This window comes from Dermacentor variabilis, chromosome 1, assembly GCF_050947875.1.
Source record: "Dermacentor variabilis isolate Ectoservices chromosome 1, ASM5094787v1, whole genome shotgun sequence".
In the NCBI taxonomy this organism is placed as follows: Eukaryota; Metazoa; Arthropoda; class Arachnida; order Ixodida; family Ixodidae; genus Dermacentor; species Dermacentor variabilis.
The window spans coordinates 196,767,658-196,789,690 of record NC_134568.1 but is presented as its reverse complement, the minus strand read 5'-3'; the positions used below and the strand labels follow the sequence as shown (position 1 = coordinate 196,789,690).

The 22,033-nt window shown below is 43.6% G+C and overlaps 1 protein-coding gene across 3 annotated transcripts in view; it reads left to right on the top strand.

Moving 5' to 3' along the window:
* Nucleotides 1–21,885, top strand: part of LOC142590456 (cytochrome c oxidase subunit 4 isoform 1, mitochondrial-like) — a 30,667-nt gene extending 8,782 nt beyond the window's left edge. For 2 of the 3 annotated variants that reach the window (XM_075702583.1, XM_075702593.1), the window contains exons 2-4: nt 3,157–3,431; nt 4,066–4,197; nt 13,563–13,784. In XM_075702583.1, the coding sequence (XP_075558698.1) occupies nt 3,158–3,431; nt 4,066–4,197; nt 13,563–13,696 (540 nt within the window). In that variant the 5' untranslated portion in view covers nt 3,157 and the 3' untranslated portion in view covers nt 13,697–13,784. Of the gene's footprint in view, nt 1–3,156; nt 3,432–4,065; nt 4,198–13,562; nt 13,785–21,304 lie in introns of those variants that run through there. The other variant, XM_075702602.1, reaches the window with a different exon arrangement.
* The last annotated feature ends 148 nt before the right edge of the window (nt 21,886–22,033 follow it).

Genomic DNA, 22,033 nt, shown 5'->3' with positions numbered 1-22,033 from the left:
CGAATCCGCACGCGATACCTGTCGGGTGGCACTGAAACCAGCGTTCTTGAAGCAAGGGCTGCGTATTCCCGGACGATCGCTCAATCACGGCCCGATGCGTGGCACTCCATGCTGCGACCGCCTTCTCAAGCCCCATAATTCCACGTCGCTGGGACGGGGATTTCCTTGTTTTCGCCACATTTTTCTCACTGATGCGCACATTACGCAGTTCACTAGGAGTGCAAAAACTGTCGTGACATGCCGGTAGCAACATGCGTGTCGCTTCAAACGGGCGATCAACAAGATGACGGCCATGACGTTTCCAGCGCACACGATCGCTTCCCGCCCCTGGTTGTTCTTGTAAACAAAAAATGGCAGTTTCGCCGGAAAGGCGAAGCATTGATCGTGAGAGCAAATTAGTAGATAGTCGTACGACACTTAGTATATTAGTTTTATCGGCCGTATAAAGTTGTAAGCATTCGCTTACTAACAAAATTAACAAGCACGGTGTCGTGCGCGCGCAGGTAAACATGAACACATTGCGTTCGATGACCGCGGAAACTCGCTGTCAAAACGCTGCAGTGAGGAAACGCGGCAGCAGCAGCGAGAGAATTGACCGTCGTGTTGGCTGTCGCTTCAACGCAAACGTCAAAAGCACAGTGCATACAACACTACCGGCACTCGGCGTATGCTTTGAAAATGAGGCCCGCGCAGGCGTGCACGTCCACAGCGCAGATCGCTTTCAAGATAGGTGGCCACACCGTAAGCAGCAGCCGTAGACCCCCCCCCCTCTCCTCCATCGCCCCCGTGCCTTGCGCGCGCCTGATTGAGTTGCGATCGGTGGCTGACCCTCGCAACCTTTCACTCGCATATACAGTGTACCGCGCGCGTCGACAGTGTTATCGTGTTTGGACTACGGAACATCATGGCGACGGCAGAAATTCGCTTGGCGTGTGCATATAATTGCTATTGCAATAATATGGCGGCGCCCACGCAAGTGTAATATGGTGGTATTTTACGCGATTTTAGTGCAATGCAATCGCATTTGAGCACATTTTGGAGCCTGCTAGCCTTGCGTGAGTAGGTTATCTGTGGGGTTACGTTTCGGGAAATTTCTTTGATGCGGGAAGGACCTAGGTAACAGCGAGTTGTCAAGAGGTACCAAATATATTGAATCCGATGGGCGTTTGCCAGGGATACGAACATATTTCGTTGTCGCGGTGTTTCGTTATTGCGGGTTTAAACTGTATTACTTAAAATCAGGTGTGTGGCTTTTAAAGCAAAATTGTATTAGAGAACAGAACTCTACACCAAAGCTGTGGGGAGTAATTGTGACAGTGTCAATTGTACAAGAATATTTAGTGACTAGTTTGCAATCGTTTGGTTTTGAAACATAAAAACCCAGCTCCCTTACCCAAACCAATTATAAATATATTTGTTATTTGGATGTTTTTGTTATTAATTGGTACAGCTAGGGAAGTGCACAATTTTTTATGGGACAGTTGCAACCATAGTTATAGAAATACCAGAGACTGATCTTTTCCACGGGACTTTTGCAAAGCACCTCAGGCTTAGCAGTGCAATAACATTGTGCTGTCCCTCCACTATGGCGTGCCTCGTAATTGTATTGTTGTTTGGGCATGTAAAACCCCAGAGTTTAAGTTCTATATGTTGCAATAAACACGGCGAGCAAAAAAATTTCCAGAAAGATGATTTCCTGTCTTCATATAGATTGGTTTGCTGCTAGGCCTCCCAAATAGGCACTTAAGTGTCAGAAATGGCAATGTAGAAGTTATTGCTAGAGGGGGTAGCTGCGTTTCTCCACATCATTTTTGTGAACATGTCCTGACAATGTTATGCATTTCAAGATGTTTAATATCTTGTTTTATGACTTGTAACAAATGTGGAGCCCCTCATTTGTTGGGTCATAAGATTGTTGCCAAGATCTGGCTGATGAACTTGGGAACTGATTGCAACAAAGTGTGAGCCATCTCCTCAGGACAGAAGGTTTATTAAGTGCAACTGTACATGCAGTTTGCACAGCATAGTGAAAATACTTAATTTCATTGGTCAATATAGGAGCTAAAACATTGGTATGATGGCCAGGCTTAGTCCCTAGTGATATCCTATTGCTCAAAATGATGCCAAAGGGGAAAATATTTCTGCTCATGGTTATGATTTATAGGGTAATGTCGGGTACACTGGAAGGACCTAAGAGGAAATGGTTTGCATGAGTACTCCCAGTCGTTAGCTTTTCTGACACTGCTGTATTCACACACAACTAGAACACTTTTTAGGTACTAAGCCCGAGGGCATGGGACCGAATCCCAGCTGTATTTTGGTAGGGACAAAAGGCAAAAACGCGTGTGGTACCGTGCATTGGCTGCACGTCAAAGAACCCTAAGTGGTCAAAATTAATCTGGAGTCCCTCACCACAGTGTGCCTCATATTCAAATTGTGGTTTTCGCACAGAAAACCCCCGACTTGTAAATTTTTAATACTTTGAAGAAGATAATCCAATTTAGTCAAATGTATGGTTTTAATGTATTACAGATACTTTGGCTCTACCTATATAGAATATCAGTGGGCATGTAAGTTAGTAATTCAGCCCTAGAGTGAACATCTGACTTTTGTATGGTTGACTTTCATAGAGCATCAGTGGCCATTTCAAGGTGCAAGGTGTTGTGCAGAACCTACATACATGCAATTGCTATTGAGTTTTCTTTGTCATAACCTTGTGCATCAAGCATAGAAGAAAAGGATATATGCTATGTGTGTTTGTGTGTGTGTGTGTGTGTGTGTGTGTGTTTGTGTGTGTGCGTGCGCGCGCTTGTGTGTATGTCTATTATGCGGAATACCTTGTAGCTTGCACTAAACTGTACTGCTTCTATGGCACATTGTATGTGATGTTAGTCTTATTTGTCTCAGTGCAATGTGCGGCCAGCATGGTAACCTGCTTTTTGTAATCTTTGCTGACGTTTAGCCTGCAGTACCACCCTGTTGCAGTAAATGACGTGACTTTTCATCATGTTAGTGCTTTTTGCTTCTAGAGTGCCTCTTTTCCTGGGCATTCTGATTTGTTGTTACAGGCTGTTAGCATGTGGGTGACTTGCTTGCTGGCTTTAGTGGTGCCAAGTCTTTATGAGATTAACAGATGGGGGTTTAATTTGCTTTCAGCATGGCGAACAGACTGCTGCAGATCAGTGAACGTGCAGCCAAGTTGGCACCCATAGTAGCACGGGCCCAACCAGCAGCTGCATACCATGGCCGTGCCCTTATTGGCAAGCGAGAAGTGGTTGGCTTTGGCATGAACGGCGAGTATAGCTACCTTGACAACCCTGACTTCCCTATGCCCGCCATCCGTTACAAGGAGCCCTCTCCAGAGATTGAAAAATTGCGTGAGAAGGAGAAGGGTGATTGGAAAAATCTCAGCCTGGAGGAGAAGAAAGCATGTGAGTCAGTCTGACACATTTCCATTCACATGTAAATTGTACAAAATATAGTCATCATCACAGTTGTAATTTAAAAAATTAGAGGGAATATTTAAAACATCTTTTGTAATTTTTTGGAGAGGTAAATGTGAGAGATAAGTTGCATAAGTATTTCACTTTCGGTTTTGCTAATTCATGCACTGTTTGTCACTTTGCTTGTCCAAGTAATGCTGGGAATATCTTTTATCCAGTTAATGTGATTACGAATTTAGCCAATCGAGGCTATCTTTATGGTTCATTGTGAGCCTACATAAATGTACTTATGTAGCTAGGCTTGTCAGGAAAAAGCCTACCTACGTATATGTAGTAAGATGCTTTCTTAACATTTGTGTGGTCTGACACTGGAGCATTCCTGGTCACATTTTATTACTATTGAGAGCATAAAACAGTCATCTAAGTCAAGAGTAGGAAAAAACCCTGGCAATTTTGCTTAGCTACCCTTGGGGGGGAAATGCAGGTGTTTGAGGGTTTAAAACTTGAATGCCATTTTTTAATTATATTTAATGCAAAGTAGCAAACTGGTGGTGTGCTTGGAGTAATTTCTGAAGCGATGGATGTTGTGCTTACTGTCTGCTCTATTTTTTTTTTTCCTTAGTGTATCGATACAGCTTTTTCCAGACCTATGCTGAAATGAATGCATCTCGAAATGAGTGGAAGCCCATTTTGGGGAATGTGTGCTTGCTTTTGGGTTGCACCCTCTGGGTATGGATTTTCCTCAAGAAGTTCGGTGAGTGCAGAATTGGCAGGTTGCTGTTGTGCAGGACGGTATTATCAGTACATTTAAGGGGGACATCTACTATTAACTTTTATTTTAAGCAATATTAATCGAACTTTTCTCCGATTTCAGATATGTAATTTTGGTGTAGGCCAGTAAATTTTTTATATATTTAACATTTCAATTCCATTGTTTGAGGCCACAGAAAAAGATGCCATAAATAATATTTCTAAGGGATGGTTGGGTAGCCTAAGCTCTTATAGAATAAAATAATGAGATTCTTTTTCCCCACTCATTTGCTACATTTTCTGCCACATATTGAAGGCTTAAATTTAGTGGGCTGTGAAAGCGTTAATGAAAAGATGCTTCAAAATTTCACTCCTTACTCCTTAGGCTACCTAACCTTGCCTTAGAAGTCAATTTTTGTGGTTCTTTATATGGCCTCAAACAGGGGAACTAATCTTGGAACTAATTGACCTTCACCAAAACTAATTACTATACTGTTATTTCAAACAGGTGCCACAATATTAGCAGGAATGTCAAGTTCCATTAACAGTAATAAAACGAAAATGGTTTCAATGCCAGTGTCATCCCCCTGAAGGGACACTGGGGCATTGCATTATCTTGGATTATATTTGAAAATCTTGGAACTGGCATTTGTATTATGTTGATTGTTTGGTTCAATACAAAGCTAACCTTTAGTTCGATAAAGTGGCCTTATGTGGTACAAGTTTATCATGCTAACCAGTCGGAACTAATTAAATCTTGTGCTGTGCAACTGGGCTGTTGCCAAATGTAGCCTATTTAAAACAGGAAAATGGCATTAGGCAGCTTAGGACGTGGGCCTTGTTCACTTCCTTTTCCTACAGAGGATCTTGCACTCTTACTGCATATTAGGCAATATTAGGGTGTCTACCAACCGGGAATTCTCAGGGATTTTGAGTAGTCTGGAAGAACTCAGAGAAAACTCGGGGAATTGGTGCCTCTATCAGGGAAAATTAGCTGTTATTTTATTGAAAGGGTCGAAAGTCGCAGTAATGCTGCCTCGAGTAACAGACAGGAATCGTAATAAATTGTCTGATGCCCTGTCATCGGCTAGAGGAGTTGCCAGTGTACAGTCAACGACAGACTTTCCGGATTCCCGATAATTTGGACGGCTTCGCGGCACCACCACGTACCCCATAGAGTCAGTGTATTAGAACATCTGAAATTTAGGATGCAAGAACTCTTCGCCGTCTCATTTTCCGAACGTTTTGCCGTGACCGCAGGTCCGAAACGGCATTAATCAAAGCCACCACTGCTGCCATTTTGATTACCTCGCCGCCTCGAACCGGCACTCTCGCACGCAGATCCGCTGGCAGCCGTAGCCACCACTGCGGCAACGCTAGGCCTAGCTGCTTTGACGTTTGCCATGAAGCTTCTTGCTGTTGGGTGCCGTGTTTTTTATTGAAAGAATTCGTTGCTGGTCAGCAATGGCACGGACTCCACTTTTGTGGTCCTCGCGATTGGCTTAGAAGCTTAGAAAGCATGGTGCGTTGCATAATGCCGGTTCCCGAAAGTCAGCTTCACCTCTGTTCAGAAATGTTACTTGTAGCATACACAAAAATATTGCAGTGAAGCATAAGCTTGGGAAGGGGCTATTGCCATGGGACACAGTATGTATTCCTTAATTATACACGTGTTCACCCAGTATTTCCTTTCACAGTACGAGCACCGATATGCCTAATATGTGTACCGACAGGCCTTCAGAGCGTTTTCGAATGTGCTTGTGGCGGTTTGAGCCCTTAAGGGCAGTAAATTACGTGCATTGATTGTTTTCCAACTGGCCGATTTTTCGGACGTTTTCGTGGCCCCTAAGGACTTCGAAAAATTGGACGTGGACTGTGCAACTGACCAAGAAGTTGCTTCGAATGGTCCATGGGGCGAACAAGTGGCGGAAGGAGGACAAGAACAGAAAGGACCTATGCATTGAGGAATGAGCAGGGAAGGAAGCGTGCTGCCGCTGTATTGAAGGAGCTTGAGCTCAAAAGAGCGTTAGCTGATGCCGAGATGCAGGTGTCCCTCATCCAAACCAAAATAAACTCTTTAAAGCAGTGAAACACAACCCTGAGGCGTCGTGCGCGAGCTGAGAATATGTCAGGGCAGTTGAGGTTGACTTACAAGCTGTTGAGAAAGAATCTCAAATGTGACAGTTTGGGCCTCATACCACTGAGCTTGCTATCATTTGATAGAAATAGCTCATGTTCGAAAATATTTGCTTCTGTATGCATCTCCTTTTTCATATTTGAGAATGTCCTACTCGATTTGCATTTTTTTCGAAGACACTTTATTTGCTGTGCATTTTACTAACCCCTCCCTTCTATTCACTTTTTGAATAACATAAACACTACTTCTTAGTATTCAGATTAGATTAAGTTGTTTTTATTAAAAAAAATTTTTTTCAATGCTTACTAGAGAGTGACAGCATCGGGCAATATGGTTTCAGCCCGCCATGACATAAAACATAGTTCTGCATCACTCAGGGAATTTTGCAAAGGTACTCGGGAAAAAGCTGAAAAACTCTGGGAATTTGGAAATGTAAACTTGGTAGACACCCTGAATTTAGTTTTAAACTGTTTCAGGCTTAGTGCATGTACTTGACTTAGACAAAGGTCGGCACGGTAAGAGGATATTCGCTTGTACACATGCACAAATGTTTTCAGGCTATTTGCTCACTCTTACTAGTGCTCGCTCGCACTCCTACCCAAACATGTATACTATACTCACCGCCACTCGCTCGCATTCATACTCTCATTCACGCTTACAGGCACCCGCCTAGGCTCATATTCATGTTCTTCACACTCCTCGGCACTTACTCTAATTTGTACTAACATCCACTCGCACTAGCTGACAGTCGCTCCTCTCCATACTCACTCGCACACTCATTCTCTTCATATCTACATTCAGTCACACCTTTTGTCACTTGCTGACACTCTATCCCACGTCTAAAATAAGTGTGAAGTGAGTATAAATTAGTGTGCTCATTGGTGAGTATGTCGACCTATGCTTGCAGATTTAGCCAATTCTAAATCTTAAATTCACATTTTAGGCTGAGCGAAAACATTGCTTGTTTATGAAGTGCATCTTTAGCTTGGCATTTATATAGTATGCGAGCTATTGGCACCTTTAAAGGTGTAATTAGTCTTGACATATGATGGCATTACAGTTGACCCCGGATACATATTAAACCCAGACATATAGAATTATTGTACAGCAGAACCTCGTTAATACTATCCCATTACATACAATTTCAGGGTGTCTACCAACCGGGAAAACCGGGAATTCTCAGGGATTTTGAGTAGTCTGGAGAAACTCAGGGAAAACTCAGGGAATTTGTGCCTCTATCAGGGAAAATTAGCTGTAATTTTATTGAAAGGGTCGAAAGTCGCGGTACTACTGGCGTGAGTAACAGACAGGAATCGTAATGAATCATCTTTGACACCCTGTCGTCGGCTGGAGGACTTGACAGTGTTCTGTCAACGACCGACTTTCCGGATTCCCGATAATTTGGACGGCCATGCGGCGCCACCACGTACCCCTTAGCGTCAATGTATCAGAACGGCTGAAATTTCGGACGCAAGAACTCTTTACCGTCCGATTTTCTGGAAGTTTTGCCGTGACAGCAGGTGCGAAACGGCATTAACCAAAGCCACCACCGCTGCCATTTCGATTACCTTGCCGCCTCGAAGCGGCGCTCTCGCATGCAGATCCGCTGCAGCCGTAGCCACCACTGCGGAAACGCTAGGCCTAGCTGGTTCGGCATTTGCTGTGAAGCTTCTTGCCGTTGGGTGCCCTGCTTTTTTTATTGAAAGTATTCGCTACTGTCAGCAATTGCACGGGTTCCGCCGTTGTGGTCCTCGCGATTGGCTCAGAAGCTTGGAAAGCACGGTGCGTTACGTAATGCCGGTTCCCGAAAGTCAACTGTGCCGCCATACAGAAATGTTACTTGGTGAAGCATACGCAAAAGTATTGCAGTGAAGCATAAGCGTGGAAAGGGGCTATTGCCACGGGACACAGTATGTATTCCTTAATTATGCACGCATGCACCCTGCATTTCCTGCCACAGTACGAGCACCTATATGCCTAATACGTGTACCGACAGGCCTTCAGAGCGTTTTTGAATGTGCCTGTGGCGGTTCGAGCCCTTAAGGGCAGTAAATGACAACCATTTCTTTTTTCCAACTGGCCGATTTTTCGGATGTTTTCGTAGCCTCTAGGGAGTTAAAAAAATCGGACGTGAACTGTGCAACTGACCAAGAAGATGCTTCAAATGGTCCGAGGGACAAACGAGTGGCGGAAGGAAGACAAAAACAAAGTACCTACGCATTGAACGGGAAACGGGAATGAACGGGAAAAGAAGCGCGCTGCCGCCATTTTGAAGGAGCTTGAGCTCAAAAAGCAAAGTGTTGGCTGATGCTGATCCAAACTAATATAAACTCTTTAAAACAGTGAAACACAACAATAAGGTGTTGTGGGCGGGCTGAGAGTATATGTCAGGGTAGTTGAGGTTGACTTACGAGCTGTTGAGAGAATGTCCCAATTGTGACAAAGTTCGGGCCTCATACCACTGAGCTTGCTATAAGTTGATAGAAATAGCTCATATTTGAAAATATTTGCTTCTGTATGTACCTCCTTTTTATTCGTATTTGAGAATGTCCGACTCGATTTGCATATATTTAAAGACATTTCATTTGCTGTGCATTTTACTAACCCCTCCCTTTATTCGCTTTTTGAATAACAAAAACGCTACTCCTTAGTATTCAGATTGGATTAAGTCGTTCTTTTCAAAAATTTTTTTCATATGCTTACTAGAGAGTGACAGTATCCGCAAATAATGGTTTCAGCCCGTCTTGACATAAAACATAGTTCTCCATCACTCAGGGAATTTTGCGAAGGCACTCAGGGAAAACCTGGAAAACTCAGGGAACTCGGAAATGTCAACTTGGTAGACACCCTGAATTTCCCGGTGACAACATTCACGATTGAGAACACAAGAAATGAGCCAATACAGCTCCGCAGCTTCTTTACTGGTTCATACTTTCCGAGAAAACACTTATCTTTTGGCACAAATGTTTAGCACATTGCCAAAATGCGATCGTATGTTTTCTGGCTGCTAGATCCCATGCAAAAATAAGGCGCGTGATAGAGAATAGAGCAGCTTCCCTCCAATACTCGACTGCCAGTCACGTGGGAAAACGCCTGTGCATACTCGGTTTTCAAATCGAAGTATCAGCAAATCTCTCGGGTTGTTGCACGCTGCATTAATGGCTATCGCTGCCAACCCTATTGAGATAAGCACTTTCCCCATCTGTTTCACAGTGCGTGGAGCGTATAAAAAAGTGATAACCCAAACGTGCTGCCACTCGCTGTTGCAGGTAGCTCGCAGTGCCAAGTTTTGCTCTGGCAGCATGCGCATCGTCTAGTATCCCCCACCAGCTTGATTTCATTTTGGTTTGCTTGGTGGCTATCTTAAGTCTATGCAATATGAAAACAACTTGCGTCTTGGTCTCGGTTTGTTTAAGCGCATTAGTGTCTCATGCCCCACCAGCTCGGTGCACGTCCGTGTTAATTCGCACGCTTCGCATTATGTAGATGTCAACTACACTTGGGGAGTCTCAAATTTTTTGTGACTTCTAGTCGTATGTTTTCCCGGTTAGTACGTTTATTCTTGAGTTTTTTTCCCAAAACGTGTGAATGAAGTTATACTATATACAGTATATATATTGAACAGTCATAACACCCCCTTATAAATCACATGCTGTACTATACGTGGGTTGAACTCCCGTTCCTGGACACATTGAACAGTTTTAACATCCCCTTGGAAATCCCATGCAAAAGGATAGTGCCGCACTACGTGTACATTAAACTCCCATTTACTGCCACATTTGATATGTTGGAGCTGCGCCTCGGCAAGTGTGCTTCTCCTAGTGAGCCAGTGACTGCTTCTTTCACCGTCTGAAATATTTGCCATCGATGAAACGACACTGTTTTGGCAGATGCTGTCAAACAAGACATTGAATCTAAAAGGCAGTACCAATATGAAGGGACGATGAATAAGGGCCAGGGCCAGTATAACGTAAAGCTATTTCAATCTGTTCTTATTCTAAATTGGCCATCGGCCCTCAGGCTCTGCCCATATGGGTGTGACGCCCGCCCATATGGGCTCGACCTGAACCATTTTGACCTATCAGGGGAGCTAATGGCAGATTTGGAGTAAAAACAGATTGGAATAGTTCTAAGTTATAGGGCCCCAGGATAGCATAAAACTATTCCAATCTGTTTTTATTCCAAATTTGCCATTAGTCATCCATGACAGGTCAAAATGTCTAGTCTCCCACCCATTGGGCGGGACTCGATCCATTTTGACCTATCACTGAGCTCTAATGGCAGATATAGAATAGACAGATCGGAACACTTGTGTTAACCCGGCCAAGGTGTGTGTCTTTTGCTCGCTGAACATTTGGGTGTCTCATCTACACTGCAGCTGTTCGTCATTAAGATGAGCAGATTGCCACGCTGCTTCATGATCACGAAAGGCCTCCCAGTCCAGTACCTGTTCCACAAAAAAGTGTGGCTGACACTTCATCTTTTCTCTGAGTGACTCCAGGGAATGATGCTGAACTGGAGATGCTAGCTGTGCCACTTTGCCTTTTAGACTGGGAGTTTCTGCAAACAGCATTTTAGTGTTACACTTGCAGACAGAATGAATCCCCACTTGAAAAGATCTTTACATTCCTGGAAGGACCATCGTGACAGTGGTGCACGCATTCATCACTCTCTGCACTGAACGCAGTTCATTCGTGCTCAGTCCATTCCCACATGGACTTGAATGTTCTGCAAAGCTGAAAGCCACTTTTAAGTCTAACAGCACCTGCCTGGTCTACTCGCTGCCAATGTATGACTTGTATCCGACACGTGTTGGGCGTGTTCATACAGAATTCACAGTACAAATGCCATGATGGTGGCAGAGCACATAACCATATGGGCTGGTTTGCTTCCAAGCTGCATCCATTTCTATATTATCCAGAATAAAAACGCACCACAAGCGTTTTGAAGCATGTGAGGCGCTCCACAGTCGCATGGCTAGCCAGGTGGTGCGGCCTTTTAGGGTTAGCGTTGCAATCTATATATCAAAGGCCATTCTGCCTTTCCAACTCAGTTTCCATGAATCCTTTTCATGCCAACGTTATTTAGTTATCTTTTTTTTTTTCAGAAAACACAAAAATTTCACCAATTTTTAATGGCCGATTTATTGTGAACAACTTTTGTTACTGCAATATCAGCAGGTCATTTTTCTCTTGTATGTTGCTGTTGTAAAACATCTCAATGTTAACCCTTTCAGAGTCGATGATGTAAATATAGGGCGCCGTCTGTACATTTAAAAAGCGCGAAAATTTCCTTTTTCTTTCCTGGCATGTATGTGCTGCCACTATGTGGGAAGACACTGTATTTTTTTCTCGCACCTCCCTCTTTGTTTTCGTTGCATGGTTTGTTTTAGAGCTAGTCTGTTTGCTCCAGCGTGTCTATATACTACCGCTTGCGCATTGGCGCGCGCGCGCGCAGGCGGGCGGCGGTTTGGGTTTTGTTCCGCAGGCAGTTTTGGCTTCTTGCGCTTGCAAAACTTATGGCTTTCTTGTTACTAATCGCTCAAAGGGGGACCGCTTGTTTCTCACTCGTTTAGTGCTCACAGGGGTGTGCATAGGAAGGATGCCGCCGTGCATGCTTTCCGTTGTTCTTTTTTTTTTTTTTTTTTGAGACTCGCAAAAACTAATTGCCTCTGGTTGGCGATAAGATGAAGATTCATGGAAGTTTGTCACATGTTTTGCTTTCTTGACGGGCACACAACCACACAGTTTTCTTGTGTCCACCTGTGCAGTTCGATTATGCTGTGGATGTACAAATTAGTGTAAGAGCAGGGACATTTGAGTTTTGCGAAATATTCTCGTGTGTGCATTTTCAAAGCCTTGACTATGTGTATAAGAATGCATCAAATTTTTGATTCTTATAAGTTGAAACACAAAACGTTTTTTCTTGCTTTACCGTCACCCTAGAAAAATTACGGTAAATTTTTTTCTATATAGGTCCCTCTGAAATCGACCCTGGGGGGTTGCATATGGCGAAAAAAATCTACCCTGAAAGGATTAAGCTGCAGATAGGCATGCCCACAGAAACACTCTAATGAAGCGTGACATTTCGGAAGTGAAACTTGTTTTTGTTGTCTGGCATGCGATGCGTCATTCTTGGTGCTCTGAGGGAAAGAAATTGCAGAGGTGCTGGTGACAAGAGTATTTTCACTGTGCTTTGTCCATGTGAGAGCAGCTGCCACAGACTCAAACTTCCGGTCATTCAATGGTAGTGCAACTCACTAGAGCGGTCCAAGTCTAATTGTTTACTTGAGATGAAGAAATTTGCAGAACACTACCATTCCAGCATTCACAAATGGTGGCAGTCATTGCTGGGGCCTCCCAACTCCCTGCCGCCTTTTTAAAACCCAAGGGAACTAGACGGTTTCCGCCAACTGCGCCCATAAAAAATCACTTTCTGGGGCGCTGGTGCCACCTAGTAGTGCAGCATTCACACGAAAATTATAAAATTGCCACTCATGTGTGGCAGCCAGTAGAGAAAGAAATCCCTGGATGAGTTACAGCTTGTCCTTGCCATGGAAGGGGTAAAGGGTTCAATTTTACTGCATGACAGTAAAATTGTATTTATTATTTACAGTATTGTGTTATTGTTTCTTCATGGGCTAGTTGCATTGTAAAGCTATGAAATCAGCTTTAGGAAATTTGAGTTTAGCAAATAAACATCAGCTTCACTTAGCCCAGAAATTTTTAAGCCCTTTCCACACTAGCGCTCTAGTGATTTGGCAAGGAGTTCAGTCAAGGTGTAGTTAGTGTACACCTTAGGTTGCTGTTCTTATAATAGTGTTCTTGGGATTGACATGCAGGAATAAGTTGGTCCTTTAAGTCAGCAAACTAGTTTGCCTATTTTTATTTTCACAGCAATATGTGACAAAACATAGTTGTCTAGCTTTCTGCATGGGATGCATTAGTTGCTTCTAAAAAAAATGCAGCATATCACAGTGAAAAACATTGTGTGTTCTGCGAAAGCTGAAATTATTGCATGAAATTTTCTTTACAGCCTGAAATTTAAGATGGCATGAGGTAACTTTTCTCAGTTGTAGGCTATACTTGTGAATTGCGTTGTCCATACTTTTCTTGGTTGGAAGGAAATACCTTCTATGAACTTTGCTTGGGGCTAGTGTGCAGCATTAATGTTTCTTCTCTCTGTGTATAAAGGACATTTGTGTTCATTCCTAGCTATATCTTCTGTTACAGTTTTTGGGCCATTGCCACAATCGACCACCCTGGAAGCCAGACAAGCTCAGCTGCAGAGGATGATTGACCTTAGGGTGAATCCCGTTGAGGGCATTGCCTCGAAGTGGGACTATGAAAACAACAGGTGGAAGTGAAGACTTCTTCAGTGCACCACACAAAGGCACCAGAAGTAGGTCTTTAGGTCTTCACTTTTTCTGCAATAAAGTATACACCCAAGTCAAATGTTGTCTACTACTTGCTGGTGTTACCATACAGCTCACATTGAACATCATGCCTTCTCTGCTTGTTTCAGCTTTCATGCATTACAATGTGTGTGTGGACTGATTATTCAAGTACCCTCAACAACAGTTCCACACAGTAAAATAATGTCACATTTCAATTGAGGCAAATGAAACCCATTGTCTCTTCTGTGTGCACAGCACTTGTTTATTACATACGTATTCCTATCATCTGTAATTTAGATCAGTCATTCACATAATGACCAATGTGTATTAGAAGGTTGCAGGGTTTCAATGTTTGCTGGCGGGCTAGTTGGCGATTCTTTGTAGCAGTGTTACAGCACATGTAAGTGCCCCGTCTGGTTTATAAATCTGCCTTGGTTTTTTTTTATATGTTTATATTGTGCTGTAATACTGTTACAAAGAAAGTTGTAAGGCATGCTGGGATACCACTGAATCAAGTGTTTGGTTAAATAGTTATTTCAAAGGTGGTTGGGGTGTTAGTATTTAGGAAGGTGATTTGATACATGGAACTGTTGGGTAGCAAGTCACTGCATTGCTTTGTAGAGTCTGCAGTATTTTGTAAATAAATAAATTGTTTACACATTAAAGCTAACTGTTGGGTCATCAGAAGTGCTTCAATCTGAGGTGCCTTACAACTTTTAAGCACATTAAAAAGTGCTGCCAACCAGTTTGTCATTGGGTGGAGAGAGGCAGTTATGCTCATTAGAGCCCTCTGTTACTTGAATTGTGAACATGTGAAACTACTTGGTGTAATGGTCCTGTGCTCACGTGGCTACCCGCCGTGGTTGCTCAGTGGCTATGGTGTTGGGCTGCTGAGCACGAGGTCGCGGGATCGAATCCCGGCCACGGCGGCCGCATTTCGATGGGGGCGAAATGCGAAAACACCCGTGTGCTTAGATTTAGGTGCACGTTAAAGAACCCCAGGTGGTCAAAATTTCCGGAGTCCTCCACTACGGCGTGCCTCATAATCAGAAAGTGGTTTTGGCACGTAAAACCCCAAATATTATTATTATTATTATGTGCTCACGTGGCTATTTTGTAAGGCTCGGAAAACAGCTTTGCCATTATGTGTGCATTTTCACTTATGTACAGCCAGAAGCATGGAATTATAAAGATTTTGTTATGCTACTCCAGTATGCTCTAGAATTGGAATTTCCTAAAAGACTCGTTCATGCAAATATCTAAGGTCCCACATTGCAGCATAAATTGAAAGGATCTTGAATGTTTGTCTGTTACATTATGTAGCAAAAGCTGCCACTTACATTTTGGGGCTGAAATTTACGTTAGGGACCAAAAACCAACTTTAAAGCGAGGTTTTCTTTGCCAACCCTCTCAAGCTTTCTTTATCGTGGCTGTTGCTACTGTCCTCGCACTTAAAAAATTTAATTATGTGCTAGTGGTGAGATCGGACCTCGGCCCCTCAGCACAGCAGCCCGATGCTTTAACCATTAGGCAATAATCACCCGCTGCGGTTGCTTAGTGGCTATGTTATTGGGATGCTAAGCACGAGATTGTGGGATCGAGTCCCGGCCACGGTGGCCGCGTTTCGATGGGGGCTAAATGCAAAAACACCCGTGTACTTAGATTTAGGTGAACGTTAAAGAACTGAAGGTGGTCCAAATTTCCGGAGTCCCCCACTACGGTGTGCCTCATTATCAGATCATGGTTTTGACATATAAAACCCCATAATTTTTATGCCACAATCGCATGTTTTGTACAGTAAAAACCTCAATAATTTGATCCTGGTTTATATTTCGGTTGTTTTGGTTTAAATTCGGTTAATTTGTAGAATTCATGCAGTTAGCTTTTAGAGATGTAGCTGCACATGTCTCATTGCATGGTACGGGTGCATGAGACCAAAGGCTCACCTGAGCAGATGCAAAAGGGCTACATTTGGACAGCTTGTGTTGTAGCTCATGTGGTTTGGATGAGGGCTTTCACTATGATCGTGCACTGACATTACAATTTCCCAGAAACTAACACAGGTTTCAGCACTCTTTATGCATTTAAACAGCATCGCTGTATGTAAAGTCCAACAAGGTGTTGGATCTGCAGCAATTTTTTTATGGTGCCCATTTCTTATAGTGTAACGTAAGACTTACCAGCCAGAGAGTCCATTCCTGCTGTGGTAAGGTGGAAAATGTCATGGAATATTTATCACAAATTATCTTTAGTTGTGATCATGTTTGTTCTATGCTGGAAGTGATGTCAAGTGCAATGAGAAGGAAGGGGAAAATGAGTGCAGCCGTGGCTGTAAGAAATTAATCTTGTTTATTAACCCGATGTTCATGTGGTTCCTGCTTCCTAAACTGTTGAATTATTTCTAAATTATGCTTTCGTGGCTTGCTGTTAAACTGCTTCGGTCATACTGTACAAGTCAAGCTAAGTTCTTTTTAGTCAAGTTTACAAAAATTATGTACAGTTCAGTGTGTTGCCACATAGCCACATGCTCACATTTGATTTTAGAAGCAAGTTGTGATGCTTGGATGGCAGGGCATAGTCCAAGGCTCAAAAGTACACAGAGCAGGCATGAGCAAGAGGCAGCAGGGAGCAACTGACAGCCTTTTCCCATTGTCTTTTCCTGTTCGTCTCAATGTGTAGCAAGTGGCAGGACATGACACTATACTCTGTTCCATACACAGCAGTCAACGCTGTGGAAGCTACGCAAGAAGTTTGGTCAAGAAAATTTTTCACTCCGCGCATTCTGTCCATGCTTCGCTGTGTGCCAACAGCATTTGCTCGTGCGAGCATGCATGTGAGGCTCCTCGCAATGGATTGCAAATAAACAATCTGAAAAGAACAAAAATAAAAAATAATCTAAAACAACGCATTACCAGTCATGTACCACAATGTTTGTTTCTGAGAAATATAACTTGTTTCATTGAATACTGAGCCTACCTGCCGTGGTTGCTCAGTGGCTATGGTGTTGGACTGTTGGACTACTGAGCACGAGGTTGCGGGATCGAATCCTGGCCACGGTGGCCGCATTTTGATGGGGGCGAAATGGGAAAACACCCGTGTACTTAGATTTAGGTGCATGTTAAAGAACCCCAGGTGGTCGAATTTTCCAGAGTCCTCCACTATGGCGTGCCTCATAATCACAAAGTGGTTTTGGCACGTAAAATCCAATAATTATTAATACTGTGCAGACAGTGCGGCATGGCTCGTATGCGTTGAAATGCGGCGTGATCTCTGAACAGCTCCTCTCTGTTATCGCGTGCTTATCTCCTTATTGCTGTCATCTCCTTGTTGTGGCACATGCAAGAAGCATCTCCCCTTGCCGCCTCCAATGACAGACATTTTTCTCATCGATGCCAAAGTCCTGCCCGGCTTGAACGTTTGACGATGCCTCTGCGGCTAGCACAACTTTGTTTGAAAGCAACACTGTAGTGGCATCGCCTGTTCGATGCCATTGCGAATACGCCACGCCGATACTATGGTGGCTAGAAGGGGGCAGTGTTACGGGCGGGAGCCAGTGGGGCGCACAGAGGAGCAATGAAAGTTGTAGATGGCGCTACCTGCAGCTGGCGTGCAGCTTTCGCGGCTTTTGAAGGGGGCGGCACACAGCAGCTAGCACGTGCTTTGCGCTCACTTTGCGTTACGTTTGAATTTTTAATGTACTGCACGGTGCAAACGTCATGAAGTCTTTGCAGCTCAGAGATGCATTATTAAGAAGGGCAACACTTATTCGGACACCAGAGAAGGGAAAGATGCATTATTTGAAACACCGAAACACACAGCGAATGTTTAGCCATGCAATTTAAAAGCGGAGGAAGATCACATTTGAAGGCTACTCTGGACAAGTTGGTTTTTACTAGAAGGCTTGGTGTTAGCGCAAGCGAACATGGACCACGAACACAAACAGCCCAAAACGCCGCCTTTCATAATTTTTTCATTCGCTCATCTGCCGCAAATGTAGTCATTGGTCGCAGAGAAAATTGTACACAAAGACAAAAAATATGCTGGGGCTACACGCATTGAACCTGGGAATGATGTCACCACGTCGTTCAGTTCACTCTACGTCCGCATGCGTCAGCAACATGGCCTTTAACAATCTAACTTTGTAAAAAAAAAATTGGGTACATATGTGGGCACTTTGGCGAACCTCAGCATGCACTAAATATTTTCCATCACTGCTTTTGTTATACTGGTCCACAAGACAAGAGGAAACACTTTATTACATATTACAATAATCCACTTGCACACATCAGAACGAGCTTAGCAGTAGGCTTTACTTCACTCTCCTTAACATCAAATGTTTCTGGTGCTCCCTTTGAAAAGCCTTGTCCTTGTTGAGAGATTTTGTGAAAAACTGCAGCCTACTTAACACCACAAACTAGATAGTTTTTGCAGTGAGCGCTTTGTGATGGAGCTCGCATCCCACTTGGGGGAGTGTTAAACTGTTTAAGAACTTCATAAAATCATGCACACTGATAGCATAAAGCTTCTTTGTTGAAAAAAAAAAAAATGTGAAGGCTACCTCTAGCACTTTAATGAGCTCCAGGGTACAATACACCTTGCCTGTCAAATTTTTCGTGAACATGCTGTTGCACCCAGCTGCTTCTCTGGTGACTGTGAAGCCACTAGCACAACGTTGGCAAGAAATTTTTCCACCAAACTAAACTATACAAAAAATGTTCCCGCTTTCGATGCAATTAGTGCACACCGCGTTATCTATTACATAACACAGGAACAGCACAATATCATGCACTACGCACTTCAAAATAAGCAGTGGCACATGTACACCATTTCCCAGCTTCCAAGTGATCATGATCGCCGTGCAATGAAGTGCTGTCTACAAGCCTACGCTTGTCCGGCCGACTTTGCTGGCGCTACACTGGCAAGGGCCCTTGCAGTGTCCTTGCAAGGTCCTTGCACACCAGAGTGTTTCAGCGCCCCTAGTGACGCTGGGAAATTCCATCTGTCATCGCGCCTCTATCTCGCACAGCGCAGATACGCCGCCCGTCACACTGCCCTCTTCTAGCCACTGTACCGATATGACACAACTCAAAATGGCGATGTCGCTTGCATACTTAGTTGGCTACTGGCGCGGCTAGTAGCGGCTGCGATACTGACTTTTCTAGATGGCGCTAGCTATGCACCATATTTATCATTTTCAACTACAAACTGGCACGTTTTTTAAAATCCTCGAATCTAAGCCGACCCGAGAGTTTGGGATATGATTATTTGACAAAAAACTGTTGGCCTAGATTCGAATAAATATGGCATATAAATCATGGTCGTTTCATTCACACCAAATTGTCCCGATGGGCTTGGGTGATTGTCGATCCTTTTAATTTTTCTAAAACTTTGGCTGTTTGTATAGTAGTCAAATAGTATATTACAGTTGAATCATTAAAAAAAAAAAAAAGCTGCCCATGCACCCCGTACAGATTGTAAACCAGCGAAGCTGAAATGTGCAACCCCAATGTTTATCGCTGGGTTAATTCCGACGGTTTATTAAACTTTTTCTCAATTATGGGTTGTTTTTTTTGTTTCTTAATGAGGTTATGCACGTTTGGCTTGGGTTTATCGTAGTGTTTATTGGGCTTTGCATAATCACCATCATGGAGGGGTGCAGTGAGCGGTTCATTGTGTTAATCCAGCGGGTTCATCAGTCTTTCTGAAATATGTTATGCATTTGTTTTTTATAATGCGTTATTCATAGTGTTTATGATTCGGTTGTGTGACACACCAGGGCTGCACATTTAATTTAATTAAAGACAGGAACACATTTTTTAACCTATTGCGAAGTCTGAGACAGACTGCTGCACGTGTCACACCTTTACTGCAAGAGAGAGACGTCGCCATCGGCTTAGCCAATGGTGCGCCGCACCTTCCACTGGAGGGTTTGTGTTTGGACTGCGAGCGTTTTGCCTAGGCATATACAGCTTCGCTGTAGAAGTATTCCTTTGTCATCATGACATTGTCTTAACCGCGTCCCTCTCTGTGTCCCTTCCCTGGCAACAATACATAGATTTCTATGCCTACTCAACGAGGCATTTGACCGTTGCATCACGTAAGACAAATGCAATGGCTTACACCCCTCTAAACAATGGCTTATACCCCCGCAGTAGGATTTCTGTGGTCGGACCACGAGTGTTTCGCCTAGGAATATACAGCTTTGCTGTAAAAATGCAGATCCTACATACTGCAAGAATTTCTTATGCAAAGCATTTTGCATGTAGCAAAATGCTTTGCTAAACCCCAGAATTGTTTGGGGTTAAAGTGTTACCATATGGACCAACATGTTTGTGTGAGGGGAGCAGTGGTGTTCATGACGTGTGTGTGTGGGACGAGCAGCAAGGCAGCAGTGATCGTGTGACCGATTGATCGTACTCTGATGAAGAAACATTAAAATCTATTCAATTATGACATGGGGCGATCCCAAAGGTGGTACATTGTCGCATAGTTTCAAAGTGGTAGCTGCCCCACAAAAAAATTCTGGGGAAAGTAGGCCAAGCCTGAAGGGCATGCAGTGTTGCATAGCGTCTAAAAGCGCTAGGTAAGATGAGAGAGGGTTGGGAGAAAACTGGCGTGATCTTGCTTTCATTAGCACCTTGTCATTACGCTACATAAGACATGACGCATGTGACAATTATCTCGCATTACGTTCATGCGTCTGTGACCTAATGAAAACTGGTATGCATGTACATGCTCTCGCTTTATTTTTTTAATTGTTGCTGTGTGCCTGATGCATACACTAATATATTAATCTCAAAAGCAGCAGTTGATATTGGCATGACAGAAGTATGCATGTGTCAGTGGCCTAATGGGTAGAGAGAGCATGGGGCTCTTATTCTGGAGGACGCTTGTTCAATCTAACCATCAGACATGTCTTCATGCGGCTAGCATTCTTAGGATACTTCACAAACTTTCTGGTTTCTATCTGTCTCTAAAGGCCCAGTCACGCTAAACGGACACAGCAGCTATTTTGGTCTGCAGACTTCCTGTGACAGCTGTCGCTGTAGTGCCGGTGCCCCTGGCACACTGTGCCAACAGCCTGCAGACTGATCGCCAATGGCCGAGTTGATGGGAACGGACTTGTGGGCAGTCATTTGGGTTATTTTGTTGTCTCAATGCAACATGACCATACATGACGGTGTAGCGTCGGAAACATGGCGGCACCTTCAAGGTGACAGCCACTCGCTTTGTATCTATGAAGTCTTTGTCCTACACTGTGTTCATGCTATTGTTCCCAACAGATACTTGTATACGATTTAGATTTGAGTCATGATGCTTCAACTGCAAATTATTAGTGACAGCTGGGCGGAGTTTCCGAGATCTGTTCTCAGGTTCTTTGTCCACTAGTTCTAAAAGCAGTGGCTGTATTTGCTGGACATGGCCTTGGAGGTTTTATGGCATCTGCGGCAAGCCAGGTGTGTCCGATCTCGGAGGCGAAGTGCCACAAATTTCTGATTGTGCAACAGATGGTGTCACAACTTTTTGCACTGTGTGAATAACGATTTACCAGAGTGGCGCATTTGTTTACATTTGCAGATATATGGCCACCACTCATCGTAGGCTTCAAATGCAGTGGAAACCATGCAGCGCTGACATGAATTTATGACGAAGTGCTGCAAAACACACATATTTGCGCACATGAGCAGAGTAGCATCATACTGAGACGAGCTGATATTAACTGCTGGGCTTCGCAAACTGCTCTTACTACTGAGTTTTGTGTAGTGGGTTCTCGCTTTTTGGGCCATGTCTCCACTTCCCGCTTGTGTGTGCACTGTACAAAGTGAAGATTGGTTTATTTGATATCGCTCTGGCCAGAACTGAACTATACTGAACTTGAGAGACAAAAATCAGCATTGTCACAGCACCGGGGTCTCGCAGGATGTATAGCAACGGGGAAAAGTTGTGGAAATTGTTAGTACCTGAAAAAGTAGTGTAATATTCAGGGAATTTTTATTTAGTGAGTAAAGTCATGGAAAATGACTAATTAAACTGCCCAAGTTGCAAATTCAAGTAGTTTGGTTGCCCACAATGTTAGTAGACTTTTTGCAGTAGTGCAAGTCAACTGTTCTGTATAATAATTGTTTTCAGTCACCATAATAAAGAAATAGACCTGGAAATTACGTGCAGCACTGGCTTCTGGCTCAACGTGAGCTCACGTTTAGCTCCTGCATGCAGTTGTAGGACAGTGGGACCTTCTACCGCAGTACATATGTTTATACGCAGGACTTGCCATACATGAAGCATCTTGTATGTTGTGGTAAAGAA